The sequence below is a fragment of the Theropithecus gelada genome, chromosome 3 (assembly GCF_003255815.1).
Source record: "Theropithecus gelada isolate Dixy chromosome 3, Tgel_1.0, whole genome shotgun sequence".
Lineage (NCBI taxonomy): Eukaryota > Metazoa > Chordata > Mammalia > Primates > Cercopithecidae > Theropithecus > Theropithecus gelada.
The window spans coordinates 132,842,770-132,855,677 of record NC_037670.1 but is presented as its reverse complement, the minus strand read 5'-3'; the positions used below and the strand labels follow the sequence as shown (position 1 = coordinate 132,855,677).

General features: G+C 36.9%; 1 protein-coding gene across 7 annotated transcripts in view; it reads left to right on the top strand.

The window, feature by feature from the left end:
- PNPLA8 (patatin like phospholipase domain containing 8) overlaps window positions 1-6,192 on the top strand; it is a 53,554-nt gene extending 47,362 nt beyond the window's left edge. For 5 of the 7 annotated variants that reach the window (XM_025378310.1, XM_025378309.1, XM_025378305.1 and 2 more), the window contains one exon: window positions 3,963-5,008. In XM_025378310.1, coding sequence (XP_025234095.1) covers window positions 3,963-4,237 — 275 coding nt within the window. In that variant the 3' untranslated portion in view covers window positions 4,238-5,008. Of the gene's footprint in view, window positions 1-3,962 lie in introns of all 7 variants that reach the window. The other 2 variants (XM_025378308.1, XM_025378303.1) reach the window with 2 other exon arrangements.
- Window positions 6,193-12,908: the final 6,716 nt, after the last annotated feature.

Genomic DNA, 12,908 nt, shown 5'->3' with positions numbered 1-12,908 from the left:
TTAATTTTTTGAGGAACCTCCATACTGTTTTCCATAGTGGCTGTAGCAATTTACATTCCCATAAACAGTTTACAAGGGTTTCCTTTTCCCCACGTCCTTGCCAACACCTATTATCTCTTGTCTTTTTGATAACAGCCAACCTAACAGGTGTAAGGTGCGATCTCATTGTGGTTTTTGATTCACATTTCCCTGATGGCTCAATAAAATATCCTTACCATAAGCCATTTGCTGAGACAAGTGACTTTAGTCGGGCAGTCTCATAAGAGTTAAGTCTGTACTTTTTGCAAACCATGTAATGGGCTTATTTAGAATTTTCAAGAAACATGAAATGTTGCCTCAGTGTACCTGCACTCTAGTTAGAGACAAATGAGTAAAAATTTAATAAAGTCAGTTAACTTTGAAAAAGATATAACAAGAATTATATTGAAACATGTACTTACTGATACTAAATTGCTCTTGGCCTACAAAAACAACAATTTCATAGGGTTTAATATGTGGTGAATTGCTAAATAAATGGTAAATGATTGTAAGTGATTAAGACTATGAATTAAGAAGAGGAATGAGAAAACTTGATTGGTATAGACAGCTTATAAGATGTAAAGTAGACTTGATGTGGGTCTTAAAGGATATATAGGATTTGGACATTTTAAAAGAGAGTGAAGACTTCCTCTTCTGGACATCATAAAATATTAGGGACCAGATATTTCCTCTCACCTTAAACAACTAGAAAAGTAGACAGAACAATGGTTTTCAGACATTAGATAACAGGTAACATAAGACAGTGATCTCTGAAAGGAGAATGAATGAGGTCATCACTGTTAATGTCCAGTTTGCTGCCTGAAAAGAGTTTCTATACTATAGCATAGGGAGGGGGCACCAGAAAAGTAGGGCAGTCTCTTAGAGTTGGAGAAACAAAGTTTGTAGTTCAAGGAGGTCAAGGAAAGTAAAATTTGTGGGCTATGTGCAAGATCTGAACAGTGAAAACTACCAAACATTACTGAGATAAATTAAAGACCTAAATAAATAAATAGATATACTGTGTTTGTGAATTGGAAATCTCAGTATTGTTAAGGTATCACATCACAAATTGATCTATAGATTCAATACAATTCCTGTCAAAATCCAAGCAGGCTTTTGAGGGATAGAGATTAACAAGCTGATTGTAAAATGTATATGGATATGCAAAGGACCCAGGATAGTGGTCTCCAACCTCTTTGGTCCCAAGGACTGGTTTCGTGGAAGATAGTTTTTCCACGGATCGGGGTGGGGAGGGGAGGGATGGTTTTGGGATAATTCAAGCACATTACATTTATTGTATGCTTTATTTCTAGTATTACATTGTAATATATAATGAAATAAGTATACAGCTCACCATAATGTAGAATTGGGAGCCCCGAGCTTGTTTTCCTGCAACCAGATGGTCTCATCTAGGGGTGATGGGAGACAGTGGCAGATCATCAGGCATTAGATTCACATAAGGAGCACACAACCTAGATCCCTTGCATACTCAGTTCACAATAGGGTTTGCACTCCTATGAGAATCTCATGCCACCACTGATCTGACAGGAGGTGGAGCTGAGGCTGTAATACAAGCGATGGGGAGTGACTGTAAATACAGATGAAGCTTTGCTTACTGGCCCTGCCACTCACCCCCTGCTGTGCAGCCCAGGGGTTGGGGACCCCTGACCTAGAATATCTGACACAATTTTGGAAAAAAGAAAAAGTTGGAGGACTTACATCTGCTGATTTAAAGACTGTAAAACTACATTAAGCAAGGAACTGTGGTGGTTGAATATAGACATATAAATCAATGGTATGTAATAGTCCAGAAATTGATTTATACATGTAAACTCAAAAGACTTTTTACAGAGGTGTTAAGGTAACTCAGTGGGAAAGGACAGACTTTTCAACAAATGGTCCAGGATGATTAGATACTTATATCCACAGCGTTGACCTTTATCCCTTTGCACCATACACAGAAGTAACTTGGAATGCATCACAGTCATTCATGGCTACTATGCAGAAATACAATTGATTTTTTTCTATTGACCTTATATAACTTCAAACTTGCTGAACTCACCTATTCTAGTAGCTTTTTATAGCTTTCTTAAAATTGTCAACATAGGCAACCAGGTTATCTGTAGAGTTTTACTTCTTCCTTTTTAATCTACATGCCCTTCATTTCCTTTTAATGCCTTACGGCACTGTAAAGGACCCTCCAGTACAATGCTGACTGGAAGTTGTGAGCCTAGACATCTTACCCTGTTCCTGATCTTAGATGGAAACCTGAATCTAAGAGCTGAAACTATAAAACTTATAGAAGAATATGCTGGAGAAAACTTTAATGACCTTGGGTAGGTAAGATTTTTTAGATAGGACATAGAAAATATGAACCAGAGAGGAAAGAAAGAGATAAATTAGACTTTGAATTGTAAATTCTGCTCTTTAAAAGATACTTTTTATGAAATGAAAAGGCAAGTCATACACTAAGAGAAAATATTGGTAAAACATGTATCTGACCCATCATGAGGTATAAATTTATAATCAGATTCAAAATATATAGAGAATTCTCATATATGTGTATATATGTATATATACGTGTGTATATATAAAAAATATAGGCCGGGTATGGTGGTTCACACCTGTAATCCCAGCACTTTGGGTGGATCAGTTGAGCCCAGAAGTTTGAGAGCAGCCTGGTCAATATAGTGAGATCCCATCTCTATAGAAAAATAAAAAACTATCTGGGCATGGTGGCACACACCTGTAGTCCCAGCTACTTGGGAGGCCAAGGCAGGAGGATCACTTGAGCCCAGGAGGTGGAGGTTGCAGTGAGCCATGATTGCATCACTGTCATATATATAGGACACAGTGATCTCAGTGAAAAAATGGGCAAAAGATTTGAACAGACACTTCATTGAAGAAGATATACAAATGACTAATAAGTACATGAAAACCTTCTCAACATAATTAGTCATTATGGAAATGAAAATTAAACCACAAGATAACACTACCTCTGCAATGCAAAACTTAAGACTTGACATACTAACTTTGGGCAAAGATGTAGAGCAGTGAGAACTCTAATATATTAGCGGTTGGAATACAAAAATGGAAGACAGTGTGGCAGGTTTTTTTTTTTTTTTTTTTTTTAAATAAGCATACCCTTTACCATATGAACCAGCAATTTTATTCCTGGGTTTTTGCCCAAGGGAAATGCAATCATGTGCACATGAAGACTTATGTGTAAATGTTTATAATAGGGTTATTTCTAGTAGCTAAAAACTGAAGAGAGCCAGACCAGAACTGCAGAGAACAAATTGTGTTGTATCTATACAATGGAACACTATTTAGCAATGAAAAGAAAGGAACTACTGATTTATGCTACAACATGGATGAATCTCAGAAGTATTTTGCCATGTAAAAGAAGGTAGATACTTGTGATTCTGTTTGTATGAAATTCTAGAAAAGGGAAAGCTGGCACCAATTATAAAGAGGCTTAAAGGAAATTTTACAGTGATGGAAATGGCTATGTCATGATTATTGTGCTTACACAAGTGTATACATTTGTCAAAACTTGTCAAACTGTACAGTTAAAATTGGTGAATTGCACTGGATGTAAATGATATGTCAATGAAGATGATCCCAAAAAATTAAAAACAACAAAAAAAGGAAGATTGGAAAGGGCATTTCAGCAGTGGTGAACGGTATGACCAAAAGCATAGAGAGAATAGAACAAGTAAACTAATTTCACAGAATAATGTGTTTTGGAAGATGAATTTTATCTTGTAGTTTTACCCATTACTATGGATTACTTCTACTGTTAGTTTGAATAATGAAATTAGTGAATCTTTGTAATGTGCCTAAAAAGAAGATAATTTTAAATAAAGATAAGTTAACAGTTCATTGCTCACTTTATCCCCTCTTTTCTTCTCCCCCTATCCTTTTCTTTTTTGCTTTAACAGAAGTCCATATAATGCTTGATGGCCTGTTACCTCCTGACACCTATTTTAGATTCAATCCTGTAATGTGTGAAAACATACCTCTAGATGAAAGTCGAAATGAAAAGCTGGATCAGCTGCAGTTGGAAGGGTTGAAATACATAGAGAGAAATGAACAAAAAATGAAAAAAGTTGCAAAAATATTAAGTCAAGAAAAAACAACTCTGCAGAAAATTAATGATTGGATAAAATTAAAAACTGATATGTATGAAGGCCTTCCATTCTTTTCAAAATTGTGATGAGTATATGCATATGGTCTCATAAATGAAGCCCTGTTCAGAAGATCCACCACATTCAATAAGGAATTGTGGGATTCGACATGAGTTAACTTTGAAATACTTATGAATTCTGGAGAATCCTGAAAAAGATGGTGCTTCGACCAGCTTGCACAGTACAGAGAATATTCTTGGTTACAGAATTCATATGGGAACTAGACTTTTAAGATGTTAATAATTAACTAAGCTTTAGTAACCTTACTGTGCTAGTTGGTTTTAGTAGATGTTGGTGTTATATTGTTTGATGTTTGAAAATTTATTAATATATGTGCCGAACAAGAAACCGAAAGCTATATTGTACTTTGTGTTTTTACTTTAGTCCTCATAATCATGTTAAATTTATGTGATCATTGATTTTATTTCATATGGAAAAGCTAATTTCTTCTTAAATTTACGTTACCTAATCTCACTAGCTATGTTCTCCAATCCACACTGCCTTTATTGTAATATCGTCTAAATAGATGCAGAAAATGGAATTTTCTCAATTAAAGTATTTTCCATTTGAAATATGAAAGAACCAGATACAGTTTTCTATTCAAATATGTTTATTTTAACATTGGTTAAAAAAGGTGAAGTTCCTGTCAACCATTTTTTAATCCCTAAAATTTCAAGATAATGCTGTATTAACTTTTCCAGATCTAACACTAGCTTATTCTTCCCTGTTATAAAATGGTTTGAACTTACTGAGAAAATATTCCTATCATTAACAAAAATAAACTATTTAAATAATCTGTTAAAAGGCTAATGTCATTTTAAAATTAATTTTTGTTCATAATGTAGCTCCCCTTTAGCCTTTGAATACACCTGGCAGCAGTATGCTTAAAAATTACAAGTTAGGGCATGGCATGGTAGCTCACACCTGTAATCCCAGCACTTTGGGAGGCCGAGGCAGGCAGATCACCTGACGTCAGGAGTCCAAGACCAGCCTGGCCAACACGGTGAAACCCCGTCTCTAATACAAATACAAATATTAGCCAGACATGGTGGCGCACAACTATAGTCCCAGCTACTTGGGAGGCTAAGGCAGGAGAATGGCTTGAACCTGAGAGACGGAGGTTTCAGTGAGCCGAGATAGTGCCAGTGCACTCCAGCCTGGGCAACAGAGCAAGACTCTGTCTCAAAAAAAAAAAAAAAAAGAAGTTACCTTTCTTTTAACTCCTTTGAACTGTCTGGATTTCACAGAAGTTGATAAGATGCACTTACATGGAACATTGTTTATGCCAAACAAATTCATCTTTGTTGTATCTATTTGCCACATAAATCCTTACATGGAATATTTAGATTTCTCAAGAAAAATGAAACAAAGGTAAGTGCCGCTTGTTTTAGACATATAAACCAAAGCTAGACCCGGTTGCCCAGATAGTCATACTGCTTCTTTGCAACGTCAGTTCACAGAGGCTGTGAGATGTGTTTCAAGGAGTGGAGTTGAGAGTCTGGATGCTAATCCTGTTTTTGCTGCAAGAACCCTTCTGTTTGTGACCTTGAGGAAGACAAATGTCTGTAGACTTTGCGTATCCCATTTGTAAAATGAGGAAAGCTAGCTGTAAAATTTTCTAACATCTGAGTTATATCAACTTTAGATATAGTATAAAATAGGAAACTACCAATGATTTCTAAAGATAATATAAAATAGTCCTTTCAGACCACAAATATTACATAATAACATGCAGCTAAGAACTTGTAAATGCAAGAAAAATACAAATAATTGGAAATCAGAATATTTCTGGGAATTCTTTGTAATAAAGCAAATTTCAAGCACGATAAAGTAATATTTATGCATATTTACATGTTTGCACCTCATCATGAGGTCAGTCTAGTCTTAAACTGATATAGTTCATCTGTCTTAAAGCTGAAGTTAACTATTTCCCTTATTTGTGCTTGACTTATTTCTTTCTTAAATAATGCATTACACAAGTGAACTCTGGCCATGGCTTCTTTTTTTTTTTTTTTTCTTTTTTTTTTCTTTTTTTTAAGTTTCCCATGTATACAACTCAGTCCTTTTTGTACTGACACCTAATATAAGCCATGTAGCATGGCGCCTACATATGCGCCGTGCCATCCCTATTTCTTTAGCTCTTTTCACTCTCGAACAAAAGGCAAACCCAGATGTGTGGTGCACCAGTTTTCAGCCGTTCTTGTCCTCATTTGTATTTGAAACTGGTTATCTGAAGAACTGTAATTCACCTGAGATAACCCTCATTTTATAACAAGGCCAGTGCTTGCTTTATCCAAAGGAACCCAAAAAGTAAATTCTGCAAATAATACAGAACAGCAATAGGAAGAGATGTGAAAAAGAATTTTCAGTCTTATACAGGTAAAATATTTGCCCTTTTCAAAAAGGCAAAGAGGAAGAATGGTCTATTTTATAAATATAAAAAATTCCTCAACTCATGTCTTCAAAATATAGAATAAAAATTGTTTCAATGCTCAGGTTTTCCTGAGTGTCCCAGAAGTCTTATTTCTATAGTAAATGGTGTACTGGTAATATTTCAGTTCCATTCTTGTTGCAGATACTATTCTTTATTAAAAATAGTACTTCACAGCCAGGGACAGTGGCTCAACCTGTAATCCCAGCACTTTTGGAGGCACAGGCAGGCGGATCACTTGAGGTCCGGAGTTCGAGACCAGCCTGACCAAGATGGTGAAATCTCTACTAAAAATACAAAAATTAGGCCGGGCACGGTGGCTCACGCCTGTAATCCCAGCACTTTGGGAGGCTGAGGTGGGTGGATCACCTGAGGTAAGGAGTTTGAGACCAGCCTGACCAACATGGTGAAACTCCGTCTCTACTAAAAATACAAAAAAATCAGCTGGGTGTGGTGGTGGGTGCCTGTAATCCCAGCTATTCAGGATGCTGAGGCAGGAGAATCGCTTGAACCTGGGAGGCAGAGATTGCAGTGAGCCGAGATCACGCTATTGCACTGCAGCCTGGGCAAAAAGAGTGAAACTGTCTCCAAAAAAAAAAAAAAAAAAAAAAATGGGCATGCTCCTGTAATCCCAGCTACTCGGGAGACTGATGCTGGATAATTGCTTGAACCCGGGAGGCGGAGGTTGCAGTGATCCGAGATCGCACCACGCACCACTGCACTCCAGCCTGGGCGACACAGTGGGACACAGTCTCAAAAAAAAAAAAAAAAAAAACTTCAGATACAGTTGTCCCTAGAGGCATTTGGGCTAGATGGGATTTCCCCTAGAGGGTGGAGAGAGCCGGGCCTGGGTTATAATTACACTATGCACTACTTCCTCCTAAGCCACATTTTTTTTTTTTTTTTTTTTTTTTTTATTGAGATGGAGTTTTGCTCTTCTTGCCCAGGCTGGAGTGCAATGGCACGATCTCGGCTCATTGAAACTTCCACCTCCGGGTTCAAGCGATACTCCTGCCTCAGCCTTCCGAGTAGCTGGGATTCCGAGTACCTAGGGCCACCACGCCTGGCTAATTTTTTTGTATTTTTAATAGAAACGGGGTTTCTCCATGTTGGTGAGGCTGGTCTCGAACTCCCGATCTCAGGTGATCTGCCTGCCTCACCCTCCCAAAGTGCTGTGATTGCAGTCATGAGCCACTGAGCCGGGCCTGAAAGGAATCTTTTGAGGGGAAAGGGAGTCACAAAAGTATGCAGTCTGAGGGCATAAAGGGGAATCTTACAACTTTGTTTTGGTGGTAGAAGGGAGGGGCTCCCTTTGAGCTTTTTTTCCCCCAGCAACTAGTAACAGCTGAGCTGCTGATTACTGGGGTAGCTAGGATCTCTGAAGTTTGAAGTTCAGAATTGTACATAACCCGCTATGCCCTAGAAATGGTCCTAGTCACACTTTTGAATGTTTCACAAGCGTCCGTGCCAGTAATGTGACTGGAACATAGATAACATTTGAGTGCTTGCTGAGTACCAGGAACTGAGCTCAGCAAGTTACATTAAATTGTCACAATAAGCCTACAAGGTGAATAGCAGTATTATCCCTTTGTTAGAAAAAGTTGCCCAAGATAATTACAGCTAGAGAGCGATAGAGCTAGGACCAGTCCATTGTCTTAGCCAGAACTCTTCCTATCTCTCTTTCCTGGAATGTCCTTTGGTGGAATGTTGTGAAGTGACTTCAAATCCAGTTTACTAAACTGAATCTGTGAAATTTGGGGTTTAATCAGTGAAGAAATGTACTTGTCTCAGTAAATGTCCTCTCAGTCTTCGTAACTTCAGAGGGTTTTTTTTTTTTTTTTTGGAAAAAAATTATTATAACATCAAATTATGTGAATACTCCTCTTTATCTCTTCATTTAATAACACAGTGGTCTTACCCATCTCCTGGAAAGTTTGCAAATCTGGGAGTGGGGAGAAGGGAGATTGTCTGGGGGAATCACCAGCATTTAGTACTCCAGGAGACAGATAATAAATAAATGGGATACACTGGGCATTGGACAGCCCCTCGTAATGAATAATTCTTCCACCCAAAATACCAACATTTCTCCCTTTTAGAAACTCTGAGCTACTCATCCATAAAATGCAAGTAATGAATTTCTTCCATGAGAAATTGAAGGTATACTTTGCCCAGTTAGGGTGCATAAACCATTTGTAAAATTCCATTCCAGATCAATCCCAGCTGAATTATTTTTGCATTCATTGCTCCTTTTCCTTTTTTTTTTTTTTTTTTTTTTTTGCCAAGTTTAAATACAATCAAACTGTTCACTTAATCTCACTTTTTTGGAACAAATCTATGGCAATTACTCTTCCCTGACTAGGAAATAGGAAGGAGGGGATCACATTTAAAAAAACAGTTTGTTCTGTTCCTGGCAGGAGCTATCTACCATCCAAAAAAGATTCATAGAGTACAGATGTCCCTGGGCTAAACTGTTGGCTGTGTTGGTCCAAGGGTTTGATCAATGTCTCTCTCAGAAGTCACACTGATTGCTTTGTTTATTATAACCTTTATTCAGCTTGATGCGAGTGGATTGAAATTCATTACACTTCACAGATATGCATTATTAGCTTGGATAATTATTTTGATAAAGTGTTGACTGTAACGTTGACTTATCTTCATGATAAAAATCTTTAACATTCTTAATATAGATTCATTCCTTGCCTCTGAACAATATAAATTTTGAGATGGTATTTTAAGGACTTCGGTCTGATTGAATAGCAACAGGTTATATGGTCCAAAATGGTTGAATGTTCCAGTAATAGTTGTAGCTAACATTTATTGCCATTTATCTTCACAACAACCTTACGAGGCAGGTACCATCATTATTCCTATTTTATATAGTAGCACTGAGATGATAGCGAGAAAAGTCATATTTCTCGACTGCTTCCTCAATATCAATGGAAAATCATAAACCATATCATTAACATATCTATATAGCAATCTTTCAAAAATTTTCTAGAATTACAAATACTTTAATATCCTTTCAGATATTGTAATGTAATCTACATCACATTTAAATAATTTATGTGTACTACTTAGGCAATTTTCAAAGATCAAACCAAGATAATGTACCCATCTAATAGAATATAAAATAGTTAACAAGTGCTACTTGGTAGTGCTCTTTTTTTTTTTAACTTTTAGGTGTGGGGGTACATTTGAAGGCTTTGTTACATAGCTAAACTCATGTCAGTTGGGTTTCTTGTACAGATTATTTCATCACCCTGGTATTAAGACCAGTACCCAATAATTTATCTTTTCTCTTCCTCTCCCTCCTCCCACCCTTCCCCATCAAGTAGACTCTAAGTGTCTGTTGTTTCCTTCTTTGTGTTCATAAGTTCTCATCATTTAGCTCCCACTTATAAGTGATAATGTGGTTTTCTGTTCCTGCATTAGCTTGCTAAGGATAATGGTCTCCAGCTCCATCCATGTTCCCACAAAAGACATGATCTCGTTCTCTTTTAGGCTGCATAGTATTCCATGGTGTGTATGTACCACATTTTTATTTATCCAGTCTGTCATTGGTAGGCATTTAGGTTGATTCCATGTCTTTGCTCCTGTGAGTAGGGTGGCACTCTTTCTTATAGCAGACACTACTACTGACTATGTTTGTAAAAGATAAAGTGATTAACAACAATCCAAAATTCTGTCCAATTATCTGAGAAGAAAAGAAGGTTATATCATCTTATATTGCACAGTATGCCCAACATGCCTTGGTCTAGAAAAGTATTTAAAGTAGTATTTTAATTAAGTTGGCTATCAAAGTAATTTTAAAAGAACGTGAATGCAATTAAAAATAGTCCATACCTTGACCAAGCAACATAATACTAAAAAGGAAAAAAAGAAGCCACCAAACGTCTTGTGGCAAGTTCTGTGTCGTCTATATGAATACACATTCACCTGTAGGAATCTTGAAAAAGCAAGTGTCTTTCATTCTGTTTTGTACATTTGGATCACATTTTTGAAAATGTTGTAGGAGAACAGTCATTGTGCTTTTGTATTTATGGTAATTATGAACACCCTAGGGAATTCTTAATCAAAAGTTTTTCAAATTGAAAAAGGTAAACAAAGTCAGTGTACTTTATATCACACTCTGCCTTTCAGATTTGGTCTTGAGAACACAAGTTTTTGAAAATAATGCCAGTAGAATTGAGAGTTATTTAAAACTACAATTTTTTTTTTCTATTTTTTAATCATTGAAACCCCAGTCTTGTAAATCGCAGGTGCTGTTATTTTGCTAGTTTTGAATGAACACGTTTGGTATCAGGATGCAGTTAATCCATACACATCTAAACATGCCCTTATGCTTCCATTTCCTATGTTGAATTATGTGAAAAAAAATGCCCAAAGCTGACACTCAAAAACTGTAGAAGTGGTAGAACTCTAGACGATGTTAGTATATAATGCAAATATCTGGTTTTTATATGCATATAGAGTGTTACAAGAATATACATACTTCAAAGGTCTTGATGAAGTTTAGATAGTATAGAATTTTGTAATATGGTTTTTTACCATTCTCATTTTTTGAGCATGGGAAAGTAGCTATGTCCTAATCTGGTATGTGTCTGCAATAGCACCCAGGAAAGAACCGCGACATCTGGTTCATCACAAGCGTAATCAAGCTCAAGTGAGATTAAGAGCTCAACTCCAACCCTCTTTTGAGTAATTTTCACAACCAAAAAGTTACTTTAAAATATATATATATATATATCTTGTATGCACCAGAATGTTAAGCCTTTCAATCATTTGAAAACACCTGCAAAAGTCACAAACTCAATATTAAAACATGCACCTGAAACTATTGTATTTGCTTTTTTCTGAAGTTTGAGAGCAAAAGGAGGGAAAGTCCTCATTGGGCAGTAAATAATTGAAATTGCATAGTTTTCTTTGTTTTATCTAACTATATTATGCATTCCCAACTCAATTTGCCATATGCTGCTTAGAAATACCTCACAGCTTGTGGCGTGCTGCTATTATAGACACATTGTAAGTCCTTAATATTTTTCTTAAGTTAGGCTTAACTGAATCATCTGCCTTACACAATTATAGGGAAATGGGAGAAATGCAAATGCTTTAAAATGTACTTTTTGAAAGAATTTATTTTCAAGATACAAAATGGGGCTTCTCCCTTGTGCTGGTAAGTAGAATCACAACTGGGACCTTTTTCCTGAGTGTGAGCTGGGAGACCTTCTAAACAATAGAAATTGCACATTTCCTTTCGCCTAATGCCTAAGGTAAATTTCATTCATACTGTTTGGTGTCATAGGCGGACTCAGTATGGGCCTTCTGGGCACAGAATAAAAGGTTTCTTTTGCCTGAGAATGAGCTTTGAATAATCTTTTTGACCAACATCTGCTAATTCTATAGCAGATGGGTTTGTCGTACAGATTATTTCATCACCCAGGTATTAAGCCCAGTACCCAATAACTATCTTTTCTGCTCCCCTCCCTCCTCCCACCCTCCCCCATCAAGTAGACCTCAGTGTCTGTTGTTTCTTTGTGTTCATAAGTTCTCATCATTCGGTTCCCACTTATATAAAGTGATAACATATGGTATTTCATTTTCTGTTCCTGTGTTAGTTTGCTAAGGATAATAGCCTGCAGCTCCATCCATGTTCCCGCAAAAGACATGATCTCTTTTTTTTTTATGGCTGCATAGGATTCCTTCTAATTTGGAATCTTCATTTTGTCAGATTGAATATTTTTATTGGGCTCTAACAAACTTACTCTCACAACAACTACATTCCCTTATGAGGGCAGAGCCCTCATGACCTAGATACCCCTCATTTGCACCCCTCTCCCATTGCATTGGGAATTATTTCCAAGACATGAAGTTTGGGGGACCATTCAAACCACGGCACAAATGGAACAAAATGGATTTCATTGTTGTCCAGTTTTGTATCTAGTTTCTCTAAAGTCCCTCAACAGAGCGCACAGGAGGTAACAAGTTTTGTGTTAAATATTTAAAAGGTATATTTTCTGTCTTATCTTGACAAACATATAATCATAAAGACCTGGAAGTCCAGGTTTGAATTGAGAATTCTCAGACTCTTCAGAATTCTGTGCTGGAATATGGTGACATGGAAACAGCCAGTCCATGGCCCACCCGACTTAGTCCTGAACTTTCAAAAGCTTCAAGCAAACTTGGGTGAACTTTCCAACCCACAAGCAAGTTATATCAACATCCTGCAAACCATCCCCACACCCTTGCATCAGCTGTCTATGAGGCTTTCT